At 38.5% G+C, this 27,939-nt stretch overlaps 2 protein-coding genes across 9 annotated transcripts; one reads left to right on the top strand and one right to left on the bottom strand.

The window, feature by feature from the left end:
- Window positions 1-1,846: 1,846 nt before the first annotated feature.
- Window positions 1,847-3,861, bottom strand: LOC6563116 (protein jagunal). The gene is made up of 3 exons (XM_001990563.2): window positions 3,662-3,861; window positions 2,921-3,293; window positions 1,847-2,857 (listed from the first exon to the last, which is right to left on the bottom strand). The coding sequence occupies exons 1-3, from the start codon at window positions 3,748-3,750 to the stop codon at window positions 2,729-2,731; spliced, it is 591 nt and encodes a 196-aa protein (XP_001990599.1). The 5' UTR covers window positions 3,751-3,861; the 3' UTR covers window positions 1,847-2,728.
- On the top strand, window positions 2,247-27,919 carry LOC6564357 (exocyst complex component 4). 8 transcript variants are annotated; one of them, XM_032737646.2, is made up of 19 exons: window positions 2,247-2,299; window positions 5,043-5,233; window positions 20,350-20,400; window positions 20,471-20,534; window positions 20,602-20,930; window positions 21,004-21,075; window positions 21,253-21,261; window positions 21,676-21,788; window positions 21,853-22,015; window positions 22,087-22,282; window positions 23,849-23,949; window positions 24,391-24,731; window positions 24,786-25,539; window positions 25,599-25,723; window positions 25,798-26,103; window positions 26,168-26,569; window positions 26,637-27,243; window positions 27,313-27,519; window positions 27,579-27,918. In XM_032737646.2, exons 2-19 carry the CDS (start codon window positions 5,141-5,143, stop codon window positions 27,753-27,755), a joined length of 4,110 nt encoding a protein of 1,369 aa, XP_032593537.1. In that variant the 5' UTR covers window positions 2,247-2,299; window positions 5,043-5,140; the 3' UTR covers window positions 27,756-27,918. The 8 variants fall into 8 exon arrangements, with proteins under 8 accessions (XP_032593537.1, XP_032593538.1, XP_032593540.1 ...); XM_032737647.2 differs by lacking the exons at window positions 2,247-2,299; window positions 21,253-21,261 and adding exons at window positions 4,416-4,586; window positions 21,434-21,439 and having other exon boundaries at window positions 27,579-27,919; XM_032737649.2 differs by lacking the exon at window positions 2,247-2,299 and adding an exon at window positions 4,416-4,586 and having other exon boundaries at window positions 5,043-5,206.
- Window positions 27,920-27,939: the final 20 nt, after the last annotated feature.

Below are 27,939 nucleotides of genomic sequence, written 5' to 3'. Positions count from 1 at the left end.
TGCTGTGCGACAACAGCCTTTGCTCACAATCACTGCTGTGCTGCTCTCTCTTCGACTCTCTTCGTTCTGCTCTCGGCTGGCGAATTGCGCAACTTTACAAGTGCAGCGTGGCAGTAATGTTGCTCTTTGTGCCACACTGCACCAATGGCCACTAACTGGCCACTAACTGTTGTTGGCTGTTGGTCAGCAGCATTGAATGTTTGGCCAAAAGTCAGCTGGCGAACCTTGTTCAAATTGGGGGATGTTTGGCAAGTGCATACGAAGAGTATGAATTCATAACAATTACAGTTGGCATATTTAAAGAGGCAACTTTATCATAGTTATACTAACTATAAGCTTTCAAAAATAGATATTGATATTGATCTTGTTATTCGTTAGCTATTAATATAATAATATGGATATTATGTCTGGAAAAGCTTAGATAACTAAAATTAGAAGCAGGGCAGCCTTGCATCTACTTGTTGTTGCATGCTGTCATTGGGCAGACAATACTAGTATACTAGTATTATACTAGTGTTGTCTGCTTAGCAATACTGCAAATGAAGTTTTAAAATGAAAACAAATTAGAATGTTCCCTGGAGTGGTGGGGATAATAAAAAGATACAAGTTATATAGCAGAGCGCGTAGGCCACTACAATATGTATAGTAGGCCGATTTTGGAAGTCTTTCCCAATATGCAAACACAGCTTAATTGTTATTAAAGAATGAAAGATGATTTTTTTTATACTTCGATATGAAAAAGTACTATTGTATATTGGCTTTGTGCAATGTTCGTCATGTCCGTAACTTTTATCGACACCGTTAGAGATAGGCACTTGAAACTTGGAACATATACTATATACGAGTGTCTCACAGCTCATTAGGACCAGTATATATAAATCTAAAAATTTGAGTGCTACGTCCACTAGGGGACTAGGAAATCGATTAAATCGATATTCGCGAATAGATAAAGCCTCATAAATCCCACAATTTTAAGGCTAAGGTACCATATTTGGTTGGTAGGTTGTGGTCGATGGCCTTCAAAGATTGGCATATGCCACTTGCAAGGTAACTTGCAGGTAACGCCCACACCCGTAGTCTCCAGGAACTTCTGCCCTAGAAACCTGAAATGGTCATATCTTCTACAACTTGTAAGCTAGAGTCACCAAATTTTAAAAGTATGTTACTAGTAACTCCCTAAGAGACCAACCGATACACATATTAATGTAAATCGATAGGACCATATATCTCACACACTTTGAAAGTTAGAGTCATCAAATTTGAAATGTATATTGCTGGAATACCCTTGAAAAATCTGAGAAAACATTTGGGATCACACCCACTTCCTCCCCCAAAAACGATAAATGCCTATATCTCTCACAATTTAAGAGCTAGATGTACCAAAGTTAGAAGGCAGATAACTAAAAACGTCCTGCAAATTTTGTTTGGCCACGCCCACTCCTGCCTCCAATCCTCCCACAATTTATGAGGTACACTTACCAAACTTAGAGAGAAGAATTTAAGAACTATAGTTACCAAACTTGTAAGGAAGGATGCTAGGAAACTCTTCCAACAATTTTTTTGCCAAACCCACGCCCGCCCCAAAATTTGCAAAAGCCTATTTCTACCGCAATTTAAAAGGCAAACTTGGACGGTACCCTGTTATTAGCTGGAATTACTTATGGTATCAAAGTATTTCGCAGTCCTTACGCCAGACTGCAACGTTCCATCTTGTTGTAATTGAAGTTGTGAGTCAACGCATATTCTTATTCATCTATGCATCAGATATTTATATATGCATAATACTCCTTTTACCCATTTTATTTTATGTATGAATTGAATACTAGATATTTAACCCACTCAGAAGAACAAATATATATGCATCTTTATTGATCGATTTTAAAAGACTACTTATAAATTCTGATAGTGAATGAAAATTCGAAAAACACTTTTAACATTGGTGAAATTTTTGATAGATTTCACATATTTTTGTATTTTCAAATTATTAATGATCAGAACATGAACTTTGCTTAAACACTCATATTGCATTTGAATAAAAGTAATCGTAAAATATTTTGGGGCAGTTTACAAAATAAATTATACACAGACTCACAATAATTTGTATGATTGTGCAGTGTACATTTGTAATAAAATTATGAAAAACCAAAACGCAATATAAACCATTTCGAAAATTATTTAAAAACTAATAGTTTCAAATGTATTTATCCATTGTATATGTATATACCAATATAGACATACATTCATAAGTATTTTAATAAGTATATTAACCGTTTCTAACAAACACGAGGCACGTCGAAATGTAAGTAGACCACAAAAAAGAATATTTAGTTTATATCTTGTTGTTGTTTTGTTTCCTTTTTCATTTGGGAAAATTGGTGGCTTCGGTTGCTTTCTTGTCGACTCGACTTAATAAGGTTGCATGTGTATCGTATGTAAATAGATAATTCTTTATAGCTTTACCATTTTGAACGTTTGAACTTTAACAATAACTTTAACGTTTGTATTTGGTTTTTTTTTCTTTTTTTTCTGAAAATATTTTGTCTGACTGTACTAAAAATGTGCATTAATCTAAGAGCTGGATTATTCTTTCGCTTTTGTGCACTAGATAGTTAGATTTGTTTTTTTTTTATTTTTCGATATTTACTTCAAATTATTTACAACTAGCCCTACAGCTTCTTGCTCTGACATTTTACTAATTTTGGCGAGTATTTAGTGCGACTCAACTGAATTACTGCATTTTGCGTCCCGTGCGTGCCTTCCAGGCCTTGACTAGATTATACGCGAAGTACAGAGTGAAGCCGTGTATTTGGAAGCCCAATAAACAGAAGGCATACCAGAATAAGGCATAGGGGAATCCCTGAAATATATCAATGAAAGCAGATTAGTTTGTTTTTGAGTGAGCGTTATATGGTTTACTTACGCGCCATACAAAAATGTCCGTTTCGTCCAAATCCACGGACTTGTCCATGGTGACAAATTCCCATATGTCGGCAAAGTAGTAGGCGAAACAATAAAGCAGCGGGAGCACAGCCATTACCAAAATGGCAATCATATATTTTTGCATATCTCGCACCTTATTGCCACGTGCCGCTGACAGACCCAGAAACGAGGTGAGCAGCGAGCCGGCCCAAACGTATTCCCACCATAGCGGCGGCGGCACCTCCAACTCTTCGATTTCTAGCACAAATATATCCAAGCGATCCAATATGTCCGACATTAGTTTCGCCAGCATGACGAAAAAGAGCAGGGCATGAAAGAAAATGCAGTACTTCAGGCGTGATTTGTTCAACAAGCTGCAGAAAAAGAGAAATTAATGGTTGAGTCTTTTTTAGTTGCGTCTCCTTTTGTTTGGTAGGCCTCGGCCTTTGGCCATCCAAAATATGTACACAAACAATGTAGTTGTTGCTGTTGTTGCCACTGTAAACAGGCACACATGCTGAGAGTGTCTAGCTGGCACTTTGCCCACCCACTCTGGTGCTGGCGCTGCCTGCCTGCAATTGCTGGCTGGCTGGCTGACAGTTTGTCTGGCTCATGCACCGTATGCGGCGGGAGTTGCAAATTCACTGCTGTTAGATGCGGAGTCATGACCTTTTAGCCGTGCAGTTGCATCTACTTGTAAGTAATTAGATAATTTTGCGGTGGTTTAGAAAGTGTTATTAACCTAATTTGATATGTGTTTGCCACTTTCTGCCTGAACTCGAAGTCGTTGCCATCGGTGCCCGCGACCATTGGACCGCCGCGACTTGCCATTTTGGTGCGACAATTCGATGCCGGTCTTTAGAGAGATTTTTCAACTATTTTAAATAAACTATAACTGTCTTCGAATTACTTCTCACAACATTTGCACGGACGATAGATGTGGCGGTCGGGCGATTACAGCAGTGTTGATGACTCGAGACTAGTATTGGTCAACACCAACACCAAGACCCATGTAACCCCATATCGATATTTTATACTATTTGTGGTGGTTGGTAGATAAGTACTGACAGTGTTGGAAGGCGCTAACTTATTTGAAATAGGCTAAATTACCGACTACTACGAAGTCACAATTTATCTGTAAGATTAGCATAATTAAGTACACTTTCATATGCAAATATGGTCTTTAATGAGCCTAAATTTGGTCAGTGGACATTTAGGGGCCTTGAACTGGAGTCCATTGGTGACGCAACTGCGTCACAGCCACCTGTTGCTTGTTTGCATTTCAATCCATAAATCAATTCACGAAAGCAAAACAATGAAGAGTGCAACGAGCGCAGATTTAAAAATAAAATTGTACATCAAATACATACTTATTTTTACATTTTGTGCTGTGCCTTCTCTTTTTGCCTTCAGCTCATTGAACGCTTTATGCTCGCTGGGCTACAAAAGACGAGGCGACTGTTAAGTGCCATCAGTTCTACGTCGGTATTCTTTAGCACAACGTCTTGGCGTTTATCGCATGCGATCGGCAACGGGCTTTTTAAATAGCATTCTTTTAATGCCAGTTATTGATAACTATCGCCTAATATTTTATGCAGAGATAGGCAGCTGAGTTGCCAACAACCATATGTAGTTGTGTTCTTGGTTTGTGTGTGTCTTGCTAAACGGTAATACTTCTTGTGTTTGTTTGCATCGCGCAGTTTGTTTTGCATATTTCATTATATTAATGTGTGCACATACATGTATTTCATATATGCCTTTGGTTGTCAGTGTATTTTGCGGATATTGTGCCCAAATTTTTAATTATTTTTAAAAATATTTTTCAACACCATCGGTCGCTGCACCTGCGTCGACATCCGCTTACCATTATTTTGTTTTGGCACGTGGTTTTTCATTTTCTTGCATCTTGGCAACAAATATCAGAACATATTATAGAGCAAAATATTGAACAATATGTGAATTCTTGTTTGAGTTTTATAACCTTGAGAGGATGTGTTGCTTACTATTTTTGTATTATTTATTATTGCCATCGATCACATGCTTTAGATACCAGTAAACAGCCTTAATATTAATAGTGACAAATCGAATACTATCTGCCTCATTACTTCTTTGTCTCTTTGCAGCTCCTCTCCCGCCTGGCGTCCGTACAGTTGAATTGAGAAAAAAATAAAACAAAGAAAATCAAACGAATCCCAAGTGTGTTCATACCCTAGATTAAATCATGTCTGCCCTTGCCGCCGATAAACGCGCCTCCTTTGCGCGACGCGCCGAAAGCTTAGTGGAGCGGGTGAGAGTTATGAATACCATTTATGAGGTAATCGGTATCAAGTGACCAAAATGCGTGAGATATAACAATTTGTTTGTTATACTTATAAGTTGTTGTTGTGGCTCGCTTGCATGGTTGTTTGCCGCTCAATTGAAATTTATTTGCAATTAATTACATTCGAGTTGGACAATCATTGCTTGGCCAGGTCTCCAACATATTACCTCAACATTCAACTATCACTTTGTATAAAACAAAATATTTAACATGAAGTGTTAGTCGATATTTATATACACAAGCTTGTATATATTTTATATCAATATATATTTATATATACATACCGGGTGTGGGTGTAAGCCAATAATGAATGTAGAAACATTCAGAAGTGTTTATTTGACTTGGCTCGCTGCCCTGGCTTCGGTATGCCCCGTCAATTAATCTCTTATACCGATACAAACAAATACTATATATGAACACTTAGCAAAAAAGTATAAGTTGAAATGATTTCATTTTTCTTCAAGATATGGAATATATTTGTTTAAAATCAAGTATATAATATATTTTTTGACGAATATACAAATATATATATTATGTTCACTGAAACCTATAATAGTACAAATATATACACATCAGTACAACATTATCTATTCTATTTATATTTTGATTTATTTTATTATTTTTCTGAGTGCATGTACAATATTATATACTATGTCCATCATGCACTTGGCTGACTTTTATTGCAACAACAATTAGTGGCGCGTATTAAATATAATAAAATGAAGGACTGAACTTGTTTGTTGATATAAAAAGTGTTTGCCTCTCGTTGTTGATGTTGATTTGTGCTCAAATTCTTCAGAATTATTTGCTTTTGACGAATACATTCCACATATTTCTTTAATAACCTCTGAAATAAACATAATGCTCTCCGTTTGTTGCGTTAAAAAGTCGATGTACGCACTTTTCGGTCGAGCTAAAAATAAATCTTTGAAATTGCAAATAGCTCGTCGGTTTGGCTGCTTATTTTTGCAAAATAAATGCTTCTTTATCAGACTCTTGACTCAGACGCTCTTGCTGTGGCATCAATTGAATGAAGAGTGGGTAGTTACATCAAAGTACATACAAATATGTACATACAGCTATAAACAGTCGCAGCATTAATTAAGCGGGTGAAGCCACAGAAAAAAGTACATACATACATACATACTGCTTGCCAATGACCGACCATTTAATTTGTTTTGTACAACTGAACATTTAATTGAACGCCAAATTGAGGGTGGCAAACCGGGGCAGTTCATAAGTTCCGCTTGAAAATTGGGAATGTTTTGTCAAATTTAATGCTTATGCAATAGTAATCTATATTTACATTACTGAGAAAATATTTTGTATAAAAATCTATTTCATGTGGCTATTGTTGAGTTTTAAATTATATACTCTTACTGAAATGTTAGTATAAGCCTTAAAGTTAGCAAATCGCAATTTGTTTAATGATCAAGTATTATGTATCAATCAATTTGCATTAACTTGGCTTAGATTTGCTCACCCTCCAAAGCTTAAACGATGTGAATGTCTTTATCAGGCTAGCATATTTATCTTATCAAAAAGAGCGACGCAAATAAAAGGAATTGCTTTGGATGCGTAAGAGAGACACGAGAACAAATGAAAAGGAGAACACAACGAGCAAAATAAATGAACGATAAAAAGCTAATAAAGTGCAACATAAATAAATGCGTGCGTAAATATCGCGTGAATACATCGAGCAAATGAATTTGACATTGGGCAGCGAGGAATGGTTTGGTGGAAACCCGAGGCACCTAACTTGATTGCCTAGCAGAATTTTGCTGTTCTTCTTGCTGCCATCCTTCGTTGTCATGGCACGTGTGCTTGTATTGGCGTTCGGGCTTAAAGCGTTTTCTGTTTTTACCCAGTCCATTTTGCGTGTGTGTGCGTGTTTTCGTGTTTAGTTATCTATAAATAATTCAGTTTTGAAAGCCATGCACTTGAATTTGTCCCGGGGACACATTTAAAAGCATTATATTTCACTCAAGAAATAATCGATTTGTTTCAATTTTATGTCTGTCGATATTTGAGCCACACAGATTGTTCCGGGTGCGTGCCCACGGAAATTTAAAGTGGGCTGTGGCATTTTACTTAACTTATATTCAGCTTAAACTTCAAGTTATGTTAGTTATATAAAACATTTAGCATAAGGAGAATATATTGTGTTAAATTAAATTTCTGTTATAGGTTGACACTTATACATTTTATAGAAAGAACATATTATATTTGTTTGCTTAAATCCATTTGTATCAATATTTAACATGCCACACAATATTGGCTTAGCCTTGTTTGCCATTTATATAGAAAACAGTTTCTCATGTTTTTGTTTTTGATGCTCTCATACATAAATATTATTTTAGTATTTATTTTTTTATTGCCTGCTGTTGTTGCTGTATTTTTGCTATTGACAAAGCTCAAAGCCAATTTAAATCGCATAACAATGTGCAAATGAAAGCGGATTAAAGAGCATGTTGTCTATATACCGCATTTTTCGACTTTATTGCGCAGCATTTTTACCAAGCATAGAAAGTCAGGCGACTACCAGTTAAAGCCAAATGAAATGTTTTAATTTCAATTTAATTAAACAAAAAGCGAAAGTGGTTGAAAGCTGGATAAGGAATGGCGTGTGATAAGAGGCACAATGCGAGACAGACTAAGAAATTAAGAAAGTGAGAACGATTGCTTTTGTAGACCGTGCTTAACTAGAGGACACCCTAATTTACATTTCGACAAGAATAAATATTTATAAGCATCTACGATATATAACTCAAATTATAAGTATTATGCTGCATAATTTGTATGCAAATTAAACAGGCGACAAATGCTAAAAGATTGTCTGAAATTTTATTACCCTTTGGTACTCTAGTCTGTAAGATCCGATTATGAAGTTCAAAAATGTATGCGACTAAGCGTTTGCATAAATTTGTATAACATTATTATACCCCTTTTAATACGGTTATGATGGATATAGGGTATCAGAAAGTGAAAGCATAACCACAGCAGTTGCTGCACACACATAAAGAATAAATTAACAGCAACAGCAACAATGTCAGCTACAATTGCCCGGGCAGGTGCGCAAAGCAAACAAACAACAAGAAGAACAATGACTAGAAGGGGAACAGCTACAACTAGTACATGGCGATTTATATGCACAGGCAAAAGGCGGAAAAAACAAAATAGAATAGGCACGTTACTTAAGCCATGGGCGTGAGGCGTGGCAAGGGCGTGACAATAAGTCAAAGCAGACAACAAACGACAAACAATGGCACAAAGTTGCCAGAAGCTGTGCATATCATACTTTAAGGCGCAAATTCTACAAAAACAATGTAGAGCCCGTAAGCCACTTGCCAAAGACAACACGCTGCGTCGACGGAGTGGGCGTGGCATTGTCTGTACTTTTTGAATAGGTATGGAAATGAGTGACAGATAATACAAGAAGTACTAAGCGAAACAATCTACAGTAAAACAACTTTATAAGTATGTTAAATAAGATTGAGATTGAGTGTTTGTTGATTGACTTGGGTTAAATTGCGAAATTCTTTAGTCAAAGGTTTTGATAGGGGAAACCGCCTTTCTATTATCCGCTTATTGCTACAAAAGTTGCTCTTTCGTGGAGCAGACGAACGAAGGCTAAAACAGCAGCTTTAGCTTAACTTGTCAATGTAGTCAATATCTCATTTAATAATGTCGACCTTTCACTCACATCAAACTGATTATGTATTCAGAACTTTGTCAGCAACATCTTTAAATTATCTTATTTATTATCTAACTCGAATGACACAACATATTATGCTTAATGTTCATACTGGTAACGTCATCTAGTTGCCAGTTTTATAACTTGTTTAGATCCCATTGAAGTTTTCCATTGTAATTTGAATTTTTATATGGCACAACCAACCCCTGGTTGAACAAGTCTGTCGCATTTTTATGCAGTTCGGAATTTCACTGCGTCGACAAAAAATTTTTGTGCTGTGTCAGAGCGAAATAAAATAAAAAAAAGAAACTCATCAGACTTATGGCCCTGCTCATTGACAGCCGTGATATTCGTAGTTGGACGTGAGCAGCATTCGTATTTACATTCACATTTGTATTCGTCAGTATTCATCATGATTATCAACATCATTATTTTTTCAGAATTTTTCCAGCATTGTTTTTAGCTAGAAGGCATATTTTTTGTATATACATATAATATGCATTTGTTAATAGTTATTCTTTTCATTTTTTTTTTTGTTTAGGCTATGTATTTTTAACGAAATGCACTTTTCAACTGCCATTGTTGTCCGATATGACAGTAGCAGGTGCCTGGGGGTTGACATTGCTGTCATTTTCTGGCTTGACCTACGCCACGCAAATTCTAAATGCGCAAATCTTATATTTTCTCTGGGGAGTTGGGGAATATAAGGGTGGCTAGGCTGCCAACTGGAAAAATGAATGGCAATGGCGGTCGCACATTTTTCCTGCGAGCTGGCAAATTAGCGCATCAAAACAAAAAGTCGCTCAGAACGAACAGACAACATAACAATATAACCAAGAATGAAAACTAAAACCAATGGAATTTTGTGTATAAGCCCACACAAATTCTGCACACACAGATACATACACTCACATACACACACACACACACAGACACACAGACATATACACGATACGAGCCCAACGACACATACACTTTCATTGGGTGTACGGAAGCGCGGCGCTCGCAAGTAGGCAACGATATTTTGCAATGTGATTTGATAATACGCACGGACAGCACAGCGTTGCCAGATTGCGAAAATCATTAAATGCAAATGACAAATGAGACTTGATAATGAAGCGTCAGCTAAATTGAGATGGATTGACATGAATGCATCCGGTAATTGCTGAATTTGTAATTGAATTGAACTGTGGTTTACTTTAATCAACGAAAATTTACAAAAGGCTGGAATTGTTTCGCTTCTATAATTATGTATACTAAAAATGGGAGTCCTTATGAATTATTTGTACGCCAATATAGTTGTTTTTTCTACTTAATACACGTTTAAACTATCTGAGCTAACGACATTCCATTTGAGATCCGGCAACGCCTTAGAAACTGTTGATAAGCCCCCACACCTGCCCCATGGCAACATTTGGACGCCTCCGCACAACAAAGTCGTAATGCTGCCTTTTTGCGTCGCAGCAACATCTTGATGTACGGCACAGGGGAGTGAAGAGCCATTAGCATTACACCCACACAACGGTTACTGCTACTGCTACCATTACCATAACACTTTTCAGCATTTTGTTTTGCTAGCCACTTCGTCGCTGTTGACGTCGACATGACTTCGTGTATGAATCGTCATCACTTCGTGCCGCTGCCGGTGGCAACGACGCAACGCTGATAAGACCAGGCCTCAGCAGCATAACCAGTCGTCGTCGAACGCTCAAACGTTGCAATTGAAATACGCTGGAGAAGCTGCTGCCAAGCCGATTATAACTCGCACATCAACGAATTTTCCTGTGCTGAGTGTGTCTGAGCGCCTGATACAAGCAAAACCGAAAACGTTTGTGTGTTACCGTTTTGTCGAACGCGAAAATTGTGTTGTGTGAATTCGATTTGGCCATGTCCAAGCCGGTTACACCACAGCATCGTCCCGGAGGCTCTTCCGCCGTTACTCTTGAGAAGATTAGCGTAAGTTATGCTCTCCCTCGATATAATTGATGTGGCCTACTCTAGTTAAATGTGCTATTTTTGTGCGTGTGTGTTAGTGTGTGTGTGTGAGTGCTAAATTATGTGCTTACCGATGCCATCTGCAATTTGTCAACTGTCTGCATTGCATTTGAATACAGCTGCCTGATTATGCCAGGCTTCACCAAGACACATCTGGCACACCCTTGCGCGTATTTATGATGCTCAATTTTAAGCCGTGTTTGCCTGAGACACAAACATCAACTGCAGCGGCACACAAATCCAGCCAAAGTCCGTTCCAGCTCTGTGTCCTTGGGCGCTAAACAGTACATGTACAGTCGAACTTCTCTAATGCGAACTTTCGTCTGCTACAAGAAATTCGTTTTATACAGTTTTTCAGTGAGTGAAAAACGCAACAGCATTTTCCAGAAAAATACAAAAAATACAAACAAAGTATTGTTATTTCCACCCAATTTGTTTCGGGTTATGAAAAATTCGCCATAGGCCAGTTGGGCTGTATTTGTGGTTTTTTTTTATATATGTGTAAATTGCGTTGGTCGCTGCGGAATTGGATGTTTTGTGTCTTTTGGTTGCTGTCAGGCTTGCCTCAAAGGGCATAGCATACTTTTTGGAATGCATATCATAAAAATTTCATAATTGTCGTGCTGAGTATGAATGTGCATGTGTGCGTGTGTGTGGCTATAACTGTAACTCTGTGTGTGTGTGTGTGTATGTGTGTTGTGTGACCATTATTGTTAACGCAGTCATTTTACGTGCCATTTGCGTTCGCATCTGGCAGGCCAAATAAATTGAGGTGCTCAAATTGCCAACCACTGCTGCTGTTTATTAAGTTTCTTATTAACGGTCCACCACAATTGTTGCTAGCCAACAAACTCAGCTGCACAAAAGAAATTAGAGACTCGGTAATTAGGCATAATACAAATTTATGATGCTTCATTTGTTACATTGTTGCAGCTTCTTTGATGCCATCCAAATTTCCCTCTTCGTGCTAAACTTTTTGTATGTTTGCACGAGTATTTTTTTTTTTTTTCATTTTATTTAACCTTTCAACCTCACCACCAGATGGTATTCATTGTTTCTTCTTAAGATACTAACATCAGTATATCTTATGGTTAGTACGCATATAAATTCGTTCACATATTCATACTCCTATGCGTTCATCTTTAAATATTCATTGCTCTCTAACCAACAGCTTTAGCAACAGAACATTCAGAGCATTTCCATCTTAATAGAATTCGCATTTAACTCCTTGCTTTTCCCCATAGGATTCAATTGAGCAGTATTACTGAATCAGCATCTATAACGTTTTCTTTCCGTTGGATTAACCAAGCGCAACTGCTGCGTGCCTCGTGGCTTCTGCGTCCGCATTCAATTTCAATTCCAAATATGCTGACAAACCCAACGTACATATTTCCGTTGGTATCAGATAATAACCATTTTCTTTGCGTGCTTCAATTTAGTGGGATTTCGTTTTATTTTAATGCTGACTTTGACTCTTTTGTTCTTAGCCAGCTGCAAAGAATGCAAATTTAATTAAGAAAAATTCCACTTTTGACCCTGTCGTCTGCCTGGCTGTCGAACATTTTGCTGGATATAACTTCATTGAAATTACGATAATGATTCTGTTTGAGATTTTATGCTCAATTGAGTTGACTTCGGAAAATATCCAAGCTGCTCTTTTACCCCTAGCGAAAGCGTCAAACACTGTATTATAAGATAAAATCAACTTACTTATACCAATTTTTCAAACGAATTTCCCCCTTTTAAATTGGGAGCTGCAATTTATAATCATTTTTTACTTATTGAATACAGAGTATCTATAGAGTCATTCACTTATAAATTTTACTCTATATACTTTTCATTTGTTTTTTTATGCGATCCGTAGAGCATGTGCGCAACGCCGCGGGTCGCCGTTTGGGTCGACGCATACACACATATTCATGCACACGGACACACACACGTACACTTACGCACACATAATCAAATGGTTTCCATTTCCATGAGTCTCGTTATTGCAGTCAAAAGAGAAAGGGGGAAAAAGATGTTCAGCCAATCTCTTGTGTAATTTTTTGACTTACACGGCAAACCGAAATGGAAGAAAGATCAGAGAACATCTCCCATCAACCCCCTCCCCCCTCGCTCCCCAGTACCACGCCCACCGCGACCAGCCCTTTCACTTGTTTGGCTGCCTTTCGGATTGTTTGGGCAAGTTTATGGCCTTGTGCATTGAATAAACTTTCATTACACCAAATTGCCAAAGTAGAGTAAAAATTGCGTCGCCTCCGTTGTGTTTGTGTCCGGGTGTGTATAACTGTGTGTATTTGTGTGTTCGCTTCTGTGTGGTTTATTTGGGTCCCTAGCTTAGCAGCATTCTTTCGCTTATACGCGCTCAAATAGTTTTGTTTGCTCAGCTAAGAACATAAAACAACTTCTTTGCTTTATTTGTTCGCTTTCAAACTTCTGATTCTATTGTTGTTTCTTTATTGTTTTTTGTTACTTGATCTGCAATCGTTGTTGGTTCCTTAATTGCATTTTTAAGTTTTTTTTTATTTCCATTAGCGGCAATTGAGTTGTGTTCCCTCAATAAATATTACACATACGCTGCGTGGCTTCGACTGCTGCAGGGCACAGCTGCTCCTTTTACGCTGCCACACGCACACCGCACACACACACATATACACACACAATTTTCCCATATTTGTGCCTTGTGCCGTTGTTTGTAACACAAGCCAATGTTTTCTTAGAGGCGGCATAACTTTGCCATTGGCAAAGTGTCGAAAGTTTGTAACGCAGCGAAACTCATAAAACATGCTGCCTGTCAGCTTTTCTCCACAGGCAGCCTGACTGCTTGAGGCTGCTTAAAAAACTTAAATCACATTTAATTGGTAGATTTTACGGCAACCAGCGAAGGTTTTTTATCTATTAAAAAGTCTCATTTAATGCGCCCACGAAGGTTTGCTGGAGCAAACAAATTTCAAAGTCTCATTGGGATTGACAAAACTTGTGATAGCATATTTCAGGTATTTTTTGTAAGGACCTTTTCGCCTATTCCTTGCAAGGATGTCTATTCGCTATTGCCCACTGTGCGTGAAATATAGCACGCATTACCTGAAATTGAACTTTGCGAGCTGCCTATAACTTTATTTGCCATTAATTTCTAATTGAGTTTAAGTACTTCATCACATTGCAGAAGGTGCATAATTCTCAATTAACAGCTCCTTAAGGTTCGCTTCTCATAAGAAGCAGCTAACCGAAGCAGAAACATTCCAAAGTTGAGATAAATGACTGCCAGCTGAGATTATTTGCTCTATACTAAATTATTTTGTAGCATTTTCATAGCAGGAAAACCAATTTCTTTACAATAGGGTAAACGAACTTAAAGTGTGTACGCATAATGTGAAACAATTTCAGATTTTTGCAAAAAATCAAATGTTCTTCAGGGCTTAAGTAGGCAGTTGCAAGAACGCACTGAATACGAATATGAGTCACGTAGATAGTTGCTTTTCTAAATTAATGACAACCTTGTTGTAGTATTTGCACTCCATGACAGATATACATATGTGTACGTTAGAATATGTTTATGCTTAGTGATAAATAGCATTTGGCACAAATAAATCTTTTCAAAGTTTATCAGCTTAAATTTTATGCAATATAAATTGTATCTAATTTATTCCAGCTCTTAATAGTTATTTGCCATGCCAAATTAGCCGGGCCATGCATTTTGTATGCGATGCGTAATACCAGCTTTTTAAATATTAATTCAAATTAATGCGTGCGTAATGTTTGTCTGAAAGTTGAATGCGAATAAATTGAAATGTGCAAATTAGCAGAAATGTACCAAATAAACGCAAACGTGTGTGTCGTATATACATATATAGAATCAATAATGTGCTATAAATATTTCACAACCGAAAATAACTGAAAATGGTAGTAATTAAATTTGTATTTTGTATACATTGGAGAGAGAAGTACAGATATTTACACAATGGTCTCAGCTATGATAAAAGTATAACATCAATTTGGAACGCAAACAGAGATATGCAGCAAATTGGCAGGCGACATATGACAGCACTTAACCAGATATATAAGGACATATCCCAGCTGAGTGTTGTATAGCCGATGTAAAAGGTCCAATTGCTGTTTTATTATACCCTATGATTGTTTCAGTTTCAGAATCAATACAAATTCAAAATATTGTTAGCACAAGGGATAAGGAACCGTTCAAATAATGTGAATTATTAATACACTTTCAAATAATACCAGAGTTTTAAAAATTAATAAGCCTCTGAAGAATGAATAATACATGCTTGGTTGGTGGTGCTTCAAAGCTGACTTCAGGGCATGTACTCGTCGAGCATTTGAGACAGGGACATTATAACTTGTTTTACTTTGCTGGATGTGGCAAGTGCTTTGGGATATCAACAAACCCTGAAGTGTATCTATGTGCACAAGTGTGTAGGCGACGCATGTGTGCGATTGTATGTGTGTAGTTGTGTGTGTGGCTGTGTGTGTGGTTGTGTGTGCTTGTGGTTATGAACCGAAAATCCATTTACACTTGAATACATTTTGGCCATGATGAAGTGGACAAAAGCGATCCAACTTTGGTGTTAGCCATAAACAAACAAACAACATTTCGGACACAGATACAGAGTAAAAGAAAAAGAGACGGAGTGAATTCATCTTTAAATTATGAATGTAACTAACTAAAAGCAAAACGATTGAGGTAGCCGAAGAAAATGCTGATTAGCCAGGCAGCTGGCAAAAAGGTCGAGAAAGAGGTCATGACAATCGCTTTGATTCGGGAACAAGCTGTGGACAGAATTGAGTAACGAGCACTTTGTTGGATCAACTTTGCGGTTAAGTGTCGCGTTTGCTGTCAGCAACTTCTGCTTTCTAGACCAGTTCGGTCGGTCGGTTTCAATTATGCTTTGAGATACAAAAAGTACACTTATCTTAGGGCAAAAACTGAAAATAAAATAATGCACTGAGTGAGCTTTACCACTAAAAAAATATCCAATTTGGCTGATTACTCAAATTAATGTCACTTTTCTTTTGCTTAAATAAGAGCTCTCAAGATTTTTGCATATCAATATTATATCCTTCCGCAAATCAAGAACTTTTGTTGCTTCTTTTCATAGCAAACAAAAAGTTTTAGAGATTTGAAATTTGTATGCATGCCATGCAAATGCTAAAAGTAAAACTAAAAACTCCTCATATACGTGCTGTTGATGGTAATTAACTAACTATAGATATACAAAATAACATTAGTTAGAGTGCTCTAGTTCAGAGTACTCGACTATGACATATTATTTATCCGATATTGAGGAGTCTTTCTATAAAATTGCACATACCAGGGCTTTGTTTTGAAAACAACAATAATAATATTATTGTTCCACTTTTGCGTTGCAAACTTGAAAAGTTGTAGGTTCAGAGATTTGACTAAAAGCAGTGGCCACAAATGGATGTTGATAGCTGAACAAGGATAAAGTTCATTTAAAATTTTAAGTAATTACTCTCTTATACACTTTATGGTGTCCAACTGCCATTTCCAGCCAGCTACATACTTTTGCACAGCTTTTCCATATCAAATTTTAATGGGTGCGGTATATGAATTAAAATACATATATCTCTAAAATACCAATTGCATTTTCATGTTTAGAAAGTTTTCGGTTCGGTTGTTTGCTTGTGAGTTTTTGTACATTTCTTTTTCGGGTCAGCTGTCGACATACAGCAACAACAGATGCTGCCACAGCTGCAACCATAGCAGAACCTATCGTATATACAAGCTTGAAACTCTATACTAAACGTTGCCTTTTGTTGATGCTGCGTTACTTGAATGCCTGGCAAACATGAATAATACTCTATCACATGCGCTCATGCGATATAGCTGCCGGCGTTGTGGGAGGGGCTCTATACATAACTGAGGAATTGCCCTTCAGCGTCAGCTACAAATTGCAGCTGTGTGTGTACGTGTCAACTCATTGACCTCGTTACCCCTGCTTCAGTGGTTATTCCTACGCGGGGATCCTGACTGGCATGTTTATTTTTTCTTTTTTTTTTCAGTTTTTTGTCATCACCTTCCCTCAGCCCGTTTCCGGGCGGGCTATGCGTCTACCCTTACTATTGGGGCACGGGGGCAACAACTCTTGTAGCTCTTTTGAGCATTTGACGTGATTCTGCATCATTACCAGGTTCTGCCGACATTTAAATGTAGGAATCGGATAGCATCGACCTCAGTTCTTTTGACATGAGTGTAGGCAAACGTGGTCAGGTTTCTGATTTAACTGACAGCTTTGATTAGTTTTAGCAATTACTTTGCCATCAGACTTTTTTAGGCTGAGATTTGTGACATGTAAATGTATCGAGGGAAATTGGTTTAGAAACTTACTTGAACGGTATGAATCGATTTTTTGCTGATGTTCATTTTAGTCGCATCTCTATTACATGATATGTATACTCATTTTGTTACTTAACTTATGCTCAAACTGGTTCTCAGTAAAGTATTTGATAATGGATTAATATAGCTCAGTTACTTAATACCTCTGCCTTTTATTTGTATACCACTTTTAATACAGCATATTAGGTATTATAACAAATTTAAGCATTAAAGCGCGGTCATTAATCATTTTTATAATTTTCATAGAAAAGTGTTATCACATGCTTATTTCTCTATCTAATTACTTCATTGTAGCCATGTTATTTCAAAGCAACTGCAACACTTGATACAATTTGCTTACGCCTCGCTCAAGGCATACATCCACACATGCCCCAATTATCAATTCCTTGTATGATTTAATGAGCATTTAATGCATCAAATAAACGAGTTCACATCAAAGCAATATCTAAAGAACTCATGCATCTCAATTGAATGAACTGCAACAATTCAAACACATTGACCTATTGCAAAAGTCAATTAAATGCAAGCCCTAAAGCAATAAAAAGAATGCTAACTCGCATTCGGAAATTGTTTTATATGCATACCAATATTTGAGAGAGTGCAAACAATAAGAAACAAATGTTCCGAGTCAAAAGTCCAAATAAACAATTGCAAACCACACACCCACACACACAATGCCAATGGATACTCCTCATAAAGGTTGTTTTCTCGTAAAAGTTGGAGGCGTGTATTCCCTCTTGCTTCTGTGTGTGTGTGTGTGTGTGTGTGTGTGATATCGACAGTGAAACCGCAACATCAATCAACCCATGCGTCAAGCTGAACAAAAACAGCTGAAGTTGCGTCACGACGTATTGAATGCGTAGCGCTGATGGACCGTGGGGAGATGAGCAGATGGCTGCTTGTAGGATGCAGTCAGTCGGGCGGGCAGTTGTACTTCCCGCATCGCTGTTCACTTTATTGCCCTTTTCATTAGTATATGCGCATTGCTCAGGGGAGTAATTGCACTGTTAATCGATGACTATGAAAACTTCATTCGCTGCACGTGATCCGTTGAGTTCACGTTTCTTAGTAATTAGGTGTTGTTTGTGTTTAATAAATACAAGCTTTATAATTACAGCTGTCTTTAAAACAGCCTTAGCTTATTAGCTTAATACAACACGCCGTTGTGTTTAAATAGCAAGACAAGCTGTTGAATTCTTAACAACTATATGTGCTTAAGTAATTTTGAGTAAATAGCTTTCAATTGTGCCTTCGTTGCTGTTTGCCTGTTTGCATTTGAGACGCTCAATTAATTGCAATTGATTTGTGACGACAATGCGCGCAATTTCCATGTTGTTTATTCAGCAATATTTCTGGGTTAACATTGCAAAGCTCATCGGCGTCACACCAATGTCTATTTCCATTTCAATCGTCATCGTCATCGTCATCGTCATCGCCATCGCCATCGCCTTTGTCATTGTCAACAACATTTGCTTGTTTTTGTTGCGTTGTTTGGTTTGTTTGCACAGCGCTTGGCAGTCCATCTCCTCCTCTCTGCATGGGGGTCTGAGTGTCTTTGGGGGCGTGCCAATGCCATAATGCATAGTGACTGTTAACATCTAGCTGCATTAAGCCTGCAACAGAGTCTATCCTTCTTCTGTGCTCTTTGTATGTGTGTTTTATTGGTCACGAGCGGAAAAGTTATGTAAATTTACTGCAATGGCCACAAGGCAACATATACATTTTTTATTTATGCTTTAAATTTGCAAAACGGAATCTTTTTATTGGCATTCGGCGAGCAGGATAAACTGCAGCTGGTCCCCTGTCATCTATGCCATTTATTGTTATATATACACCATGGCAAATGGCATTAGCATATAGAAATACTATTTAAAAGTTGCTGTTACATTTACATAATACTCATTTGTTTATCTATCTATTTACTTGTTAGCACCAAAACATTTTAGACCACATTAAGGAGCTTAGGCAAAGGGGCCAAAGACATTGACGAGAGAGAGCCCCTAGAAGCGAGGGAATGTTAAACTGTTCTTTGCTCTGGTCTTTTGACACTTTTATAGTTTCGCTCAATTTCAATAAGTGCTTTTCAGCCCTCTCAGTGGCTGTGTGCGTGTCTATGGTTGATTGTAAAGGATGCTCGGCCTAGTGTTGAGCGTAGGTGGTGTGGATTTATTTGCCGTCAGCTTAGGTAATTTATAAAAAGAATTTAAATAACTTTTTGTAAGGGCAAGCAAAGCTAACAGTCCTTAAGGCGAGAATTCGAAATTGAAAATGAAAATGCAAAAATTCACATCAGTACATTTTCAATAATCATTAAACTGCTCCAACTAAGTTATGAGCTTCCAGCGCAATTATTGGCCTAAAATAAACTCTGTTCTTCAATTTTTTTCCATTATTTTTGTGAGCTTCGTTTCTTTATTTTTTCGGAACTGCGCATTTTTCATAGTCTACTTTTATGCGTTAAATATATAAAGTGATTGAAATATGTATTTACAACGCACAACGAAAAATTTAGGTGAAATTTTACGAATGCTTTTGCCATTTGCATAGTCATCATAGGCAGCTAACTAACGAGAGCAATGCGTTGAGAAATTAATGTGTATGAGACCCAGCGGATTTAATACTCTACCAAAGAGTCATATTGAATGACTGAAATGAATGTTTTAAAGTAACCACATTTAGGAAATATACATTAGGAAATATGATTTATCAAGGAATTTCTGTTCATTCTGACAATTTACTTCGACTAAGTTCCTGCCATTCATCATTCCTATATAGTATTACAATTTATACATTATTAATTAACCTTCGTAAGGGTATTTAAACTTCAGTCACACGTCGATGCTTGCCTTTTTTGGTCATTTCATACTCGTCATTATTCACGCTTGAGTTGATTTTAATGTTAACGTGAAAAAGATTTTGCCTTTCAAGTTATTATTTTTTTTTGTAAATTTTACTTTCTGCTTCGAAAAGTTGGATTATCGTTTTAACAACGCAGCCCATAATCCAATTAGTGTTTAATTGTTTTTTTTTTGTTACGCATTACAGAAATACAATATTAATACGGAAAAATGCGGAGATCTGACAGTTATAGTGCAGGTAAGAATATTAACTGAGCAAGCCAAATGTGTATAAGTGTCTACAACTATTTAATTGCAAACATTTTCAGGGTGATTTGTCGCAGCAGGAGAAACGGGCTGTATTTATTACCGTGCATGATTTAGGCTGCAATCGTATGTAGAATTCAAATAACGCAATATATTATACTAATTAGACATTACGCATACGCCGCATTGGCAGACAATTCATTTCAGGAATTTGTGAGCAGCCCATGCATGACGGAAATTAAGGAGCGCTCATGCTTTATACACGTCGACGTACCCGGTCATGCTGACAATGCGGATGCACTGCCTGACAGCTTTCCATTTCCATCGCTGCAGGCACTGGGCGAGGATCTGGTTACGGTCCTGGATTATCTACACGTTAAATATGTAATTGGTTTGGGCGAAGGTGCCGGCGCCAATGTGCTGGCTCGCTTTGGCCTCGCCCATCCGAGTCGTGCGCTCGGTTTAATCCTGATCAATGCCACTGGCAGTGCTGCAAGCGTTTTGCAGTCCTTTAAGAGCAAGGTGTGATGTGCTTTTTAAGCGTTGAAAGTGTCCTGTGTGCAATTAAATTTGTATTGCTCTCTATCATTTGCAGTTTATTAGCTGGAAAAGCGATGAGGTGGCCCAATCGGCTGAGAGCTTTCTGATGTATCACAAGTTTGGACATGTAAGTAGTCGTTGTCGAGTTGACACACTCTTCAACTAAGTGTGCCCCTGTGAGTCTGGATTAGTGCGTGGATGTGTGTGTTTGAGAGGTGTTTAATCTCTGCGTTAACTTGTATTTACTTTTCTTGTTTTTTTTTGTCTATTTTATGTTTTGAACTAATTTAACTTGGTACTACAGGTCATGGAGGTAAACAGTTTGTCAGTCTAATAAACATATCTCTGCAGCGCTCTTTATCTTTCCAACTTTAAAATAGACTCCAACTTTATATACTTTTCTCAAACATCAACTGCTTTAGAATCCATTTAAAGCATGTATATTAATGTGCTTTATTATTTTTTTTTAATTTTTTTTCTTTTAGACCTCGGTACGTAGAACCTCAAGCAAGAAATCGGCCAATACGAAAAGACAAAATATATTCGAAATTTGTATAGATCCTCATTTAGTTTTGCATGCTTTCTTATTTGCATTACTGTAGTTTTGTAGTAGCCAGCTTAACATTGTAGCTTTGGCATTCAATTGAATAATCTATAATGTAAATTATCTGCTTACTTACACTGTACAAAAAACAAATCACAACAAAAACAAACTATACATATATAGCAAATTGTTGGCGAGAATCCAGATAAGGACAAGATTGTGGCAGAATATCAAAAGCGTTTGCACCGCTCGCTCAATAGCAAGAATGTGGGCCTCTATGTTAAGGCGTTTATGAAGTAAGACAAAACAATTTGGGGCTCAACATTTTTCCAGTTTGTGACTCATACTTTAATTTCACAGTCGCAAGGATTTGACGCTTAAGGGCTGCAAAGTTGATGCCATATTGATTACGGGCATGCTCAGCCCGTATTCCTCAATGGTGGAGAAATTGCATCGCGATGTTGAAAAGGAACGTGTGACTATGTTGAAGATTGAACGTGCTGGCGACGTATTGGCGGATGCAGTGAGTCTTTAATTTTTCTTAGATAAAACATAACATATGATTAAACTTTTCATTTTCATTTAAATTTGTAGCCGTCAAAGGTTGCTCAGTCCATACTGTTATTTTGCAAGGGCCAAGGCTTGCTCACATCGATCGTAATGCCCGGGGTTGAGCGCGGACGATCCTACTCTACTGCCAGCTCAGGTTCCTTTGAGCGTCGTCTATCACGTGGCGTTTCCATGGAGGACTACGACAAGCCCAATTTACGTCGGCTTAGCATTATGAATAGTGAGTCGCCCAAAAAGGAGTAATCTACAACAACAACAACAACAAAACTTCATACGTTACATGCAGGCGCAGCAGCAAAACAGTTCAGCGTTGAGTAGTGAAACTAAGTTAAGCATTTCGCATATTTATATTAATTACTTAACTTAGCGAAAAGTCGTGCATAACATGGCAGAAATGTTATATTCTGTGAAATTAGAGGCCAAACAATCATTCATAATGCAATCGTATTAATTTTAGCCAAATGAACAACATGAATTTTAAGCCAAATTTTAATTAGCAACCTTTTTAAACATATAAACACATACATATAAACAAATACGCATAATTCTCAAAATGCATATAAAGATGAGAAGGAGAATGTTCCGTGAGTTTAAATATTTAGTATTATGTAATTCCCAACGACCCACCTGTGACAACAAAAGAACAACGATCATATCTTAACTTCAAATTGTTCAAACTAAGCGACAAATGTTTTCACTACTACTTACAAATGATATGTACAAGCAATCATCTATGTATGTAATACCTCCGATTAGTAAACTGTACCTAAGCAATTGATAACGAAAATGACACAACTACAAGAAAACTCCCATTTTTACTTTGTTTTCACTAAATTTTCGAAACATATATTTTCAAGCAGTGAGAAAATGCTATTTTAATAAATGAATATTATATACAATTGCTATATAGTGTAAGTTCAAAGCACCACAGCATTAAGCTGATTATTTAAAGTATTTATAAACCAATCAGGCACACAAATTAAGTATATAATGCGTTTAATCCAATTAATGAAGCAATGAAAATGTTAGTAGCTAAGCTTTTAGTGTTTTTCGTAGTATAACGAATACGATATTGGCATTTTAGTGTAAAGCAAATGCTTAAACACCAATAAAAAAAGTTTATCCAAGCACTCAAGCATAGCTGTAGTCACCAATAAAGTTTAAAATCTAAAACCAAACCAAACGAACTCAATGGTTTCAATTGCTTTTCTGCAAACGGTTCTGTGGTTAACAGACACTTAACAGAAGTAATTCTTGCGTTAACAGAGTCCATTTGCGTTAAGTCATTTAACATACAGTGTCTCGCAGTTCAACTGGAACAGCGCCTAGCAAAAAAGTTAATTGCCTGCCATAAACAAATTATTCAATATTTTTCAAAAATTCCAAAGAACTATGGCAGGTACATATATTGACTACCTAAATGACTATATGACCCCCATAAACTGGGGTTTATGTATGATTAAATTTGCAGTGTGGTTTCTTTCGATAAATATGCAGAGCCTTCTTCTTGAATCTCGAAATTAAAATTTCAACACAATTTTTAGGTCTTATAATATTTTGTTACATACTAAATTGCCCACTTTGCTAAATGCACATTTACACATTTGCTGATAAGGCAATATATGCATTAAGCGAGGCAACACTTGTTAAAATGTTATCATGTAAGGTCACACTGGCAGCTAGAGTTGCCAGATCAGTGGTTTTGCAACTCATTTAATAAAAAAAAAGAAAACACTTGCAACATAAAATGTTATTATAATAAGAACTGAAATAAATTCGTTTACAGTAAGAAGGACGTTTCCGGATAACTTTAAATTCAAAGGCATCTGCATGGACGCGCCGCCGCCAACAAAGCCACCGAGGGGCGTTAAATATGGAAAGGATGAGGTACATGTCAAGAGATCAATGCGAATACATTATAAACTCTAAGTTTTTGCATTAAATAAAGTGAATACGAGTGTTCAAAGACGCATAAGATACACAGTAAAACTTCTTATGTGCCAGCAGCCGTATTGTGCTAACCTGATGACGACACCGCTGCTCATGCGATGCTGTTGTTGTAGTTGCTATTTATGTTGCTGTTGTTGTTGCACGCCCTCTCTGATATTTGATAATAACAGAGAAATAAAATAGTTTGCCAGCGCGCTGAATGTGGAATACCCTTACAATACAAGGAAGATCTATTTAGTTAAGAAATGCTCTCATGCGACTCAGTTTGCCGCTTCTTCTTCAATATAAGTATGATTGATTTTGTGGTCTAATGTAAAAATATACCCATTGCACGGCTATTGAAAACACTTAATAATTTTGCTGGTTCATGTTTTGCAGTCCGCAGGTTGTGGTTTTCTCGTCAACGTCATCAAGTCGCTGGGTTTCAGCGAGACGACCGAGGAACGCCAAAAGGAGAAGCAGAAAATTGAGCAGGAATTCAAACGCTCGGATCTGCGTCTAAATGAGCTGGTCTCACGCCATGACCAGCAGCTGACCCAAGTACTGCCACTGTTTAGTCAGGTGTCCACGGAGGTGACGGCCAGTCGGGAGCGCATCCATGCGGTCAAGGAGAATCTGGGCGCCTGCAAGCGGTTGCTGCAGTGCCGTCGCGATGAGTTAAAGAAGATGTGGACGGACGCAGTGCAGCATAAGTATGTGCTGGAAATGCTGGAGCAAATGTAAGTAGCTGTATAAGTAAGTAAATTATGATTTACTTATTTATTTGATTGCAGCCAGGAACTGCGCAAAGTGCCACAACGCGTGTTCAGCTATACGGCGAAGCGTCAGTATTTGCATGCCAGCAAAGCGCTGACCGATGCCCTGGCCACGCTCAACGGACCATTGGCCGGCGTTGAGGGTTTGGCCGATTTGCGCACCGATTTGCAGGCGCGTCGTCAGCAGCTCTATCAGCGCCTGCACGAGGAGCTCGTGACGCAGGTGTACAAGAACTCGGCGAACGAAGCCTTTCAGCGCAGCAACTCGAGTCGCCTCAATTCCAGTTTCACGCGCGGCATTGGCGCACGTCGCTCCACGGATCGCATTGAAGCTAACGCTCGGGTGCGCAAGGCACTGAGCGAAATGGCGCAGGGCTTCGATCTGGATAAGGCGGAAATTATAGAAGATGCAGATCTAATTGATACAGAGCTAAGCATGAGCTACTTTATTGCCATCATTGTGGAGTGCTTTGGCATGTTGCACAAGGTCCCCGACTCACTGGAAACGGTGCGTGTTCAAATTCAAACTGAGTTGCTGGATGTGGTGCGTCAGACAACTCATCAGCTAGCCACAGGTGGAACGCTGCAAGCGGGCTCTGGTGACAGCAATCCACTTCTCACGCTGCTGGAGATTATATTCAAGCAGTTTAAGGCCATCGCAAAAACACATACTCTGTTGCTGAAGAACTATCTGGCTGTTGGCCAGAAGTATACCGTTGTTGGACCCCAGCCCTATGACCTGACCGACTTCTGGGCACAGGCACAGTCCGTGGTATGTTCAACTGCAAATATGAACAAGTGATGCATATTGAATTATTGATTCTCACTTAGCTGCAACTGCTGCTCACGGACTATTTGGACATTCAAAATGCGTCTGCGGACGAGAGTGCGCAAACCGGCTTTGTGGAGCCCATCAACAATATTAATTCATATTTCCTAAGAAGAAAAGTTCCAAGGTGAGGAACGCACAGTAGTCAAAACAATCTAAGACATAGGCATAAAATCTTACATTTAATTCTTTAACTGACAGCACGAAACGGGCAATGTTTAAGTTTGACAAATCCTCGCACATAGCCAGCACAGTGAGCAGCAACAGCACTCATGAGCCTTTCAAGGAGCATCGCCGAAATGCCTCGGACACCTCCGTCGATGACAATTTGGGTGGAAATCTGCTTGGCAGCGGCAAGGGCTCAATGACCGGCCAGTTGCCGCATGAGAAGAAACAGCGCGAAAAATTACTGATTTGCACGCCCGATCAGAATGTGATTACCAAGGTGTATCTGCCATTGATGGGTTACATACAGGAAATTGAGAACTTTATGAAGTGCAAGTCAGGGTAAGCATTACAATTAGTGTACTCATATCATAGACTTACTTGTATATATAACTCTACTTGCCAGACAACCCTGCAGCCTGCACGATTTTGTGGACAACTATATAAAGGATACATTCCTGTCCAAGGGTCACAATCGCAACTTGCAGCTGACCATTGAGTCGTTGTCGAAAAATCAGGATGCCTGGCGCGCAATTATAACGCCCGAGGAAATGAAGTCGTTGAATTTAAGTCGGCCACTGCTGCAGTCTACTGTCATGGTAGAGCGTCGCCTGGTAGAAACTAGAAATTTGATTGAAGATTTACCCTGCTACTCGGAGGAGCTGCTGAAGATGGTGTGTGCGCTGCTCAAAGCCTATCGCGAGATATGCCAGACGGCGTACAGAGGCATTGTACAGCCGGACTCGGAAGATAAGCGCATTTATAGTGTGGCTTGGCTTAAGGATGAAGATATAAGTCGTTTCTTAAAGTAAACATCCCATATGATATCAAATACTGTACTTATTAACTATAAATCTATTTATCACCTGCCGCAGAACGCTGCCCAATTGGACGGATTTGAAGACATCCAGTCAGCGCGCAAGGCATACGCGCAACAAGCTGCAACGTGGCCACTTTGAGCCATCCGAGGAGGAGAGCCCGTTGCAGGTGCAGCAGCGTAATATACGCGAAGCCGAAATGCTAACAAGCAATTTGGGAGAAGGTGGCATAACACAGCAGGAGATTCTGGCCGATATAAGCGTACTCAAGGAGCTGGCCATACTGCAGGAGAGCATGGAATGGTTCTCGTGCCGCGTCTCCGAGTTTGCCAACGAGCTGCGGCGTCCGTTGGTTAACGGCTTGAATGCGGCGGCTGCGGAGTGTGCGGCAAATGTGGCTATTAAGGATGGCACCATCAAAGTAATGACTAATCTGGCCTTGGAGTTCGATGAGCTGGCCAATACGTGCCTGCTGGTGCTGCATCTGGAGGTGCGCGTTCAATGCTTCCACTATTTGCGCTCCAAGTCCAGCATTAGAACAAATAGTTATGTCGGCTCCAAGGATGACATACTGGAGCCAGATCGTCAGGTGTCCGTGCTAACGAAGCGTCTGTCGGAAATGGATGAGGCATTGAGTGCCACATTGCATCCACGCAAAACGAGGGTAAATATCTGACTGGATTCACTTGCTTGTGGCTTGTTTTCTCTAATTTGCTACATTTTGTTGTTTTAGTATATCTTTGAAGGTTTGGCTCATCTGGCCGCACGTATACTTATACAGGCGTCAAATTACTTGGAACACATTGATCAGATCACCGTACAACGCATGTGCCGCAATTCCATTGCGCTCCAGCAAACGCTGAGCAACATAACAGCATCCAGAGAGATTGCCCTCGACCAGGCGAAACATTTCTATGAGTTGCTTTGCATGGAACCCGATGTAAGTGGTAGCATTCAAGCAACTATAAATCGGCTATTTAAAACCCAATCTGCTTGCAGGAAATACTCAATTCATTGCTGGAGCGTGGCCCACAATTCTCAGAGATGCAAATGCTGAATGCGTTGCAATTGTCGTGCAAGGCGTGCGGCATTACGGATGCCAATTTATTGGCGTCCTATCAGCAAAAGCTTTCGGATATATTGGGCGCCAAACCTTCCAAGGGTGTTGTTGTATAATATTTACAAGCAAGTGAAATATCAATATTTGAAACGAAATTCGCCTTTTATGCGCACTCACACATGCATATATATACTTATATACAACAATAATAGTGTTTTTTTTAAAGATGTAAGTGCGAAAAGTATGCTAAGTGTTAAGCCCAAATTAATTATATTAAAATGTTTTGAACATGTTGGCATG

Source organism: Drosophila grimshawi, unplaced genomic scaffold (assembly GCF_018153295.1).
Source record: "Drosophila grimshawi isolate 15287-2541.00 unplaced genomic scaffold, ASM1815329v1 contig_311, whole genome shotgun sequence".
NCBI classification, from domain to species: Eukaryota; Metazoa; Arthropoda; class Insecta; order Diptera; family Drosophilidae; genus Drosophila; species Drosophila grimshawi.
The sequence above is the reverse complement of the archived record's forward strand: the minus strand, read 5'-3'. Positions and strand labels throughout refer to the sequence as shown.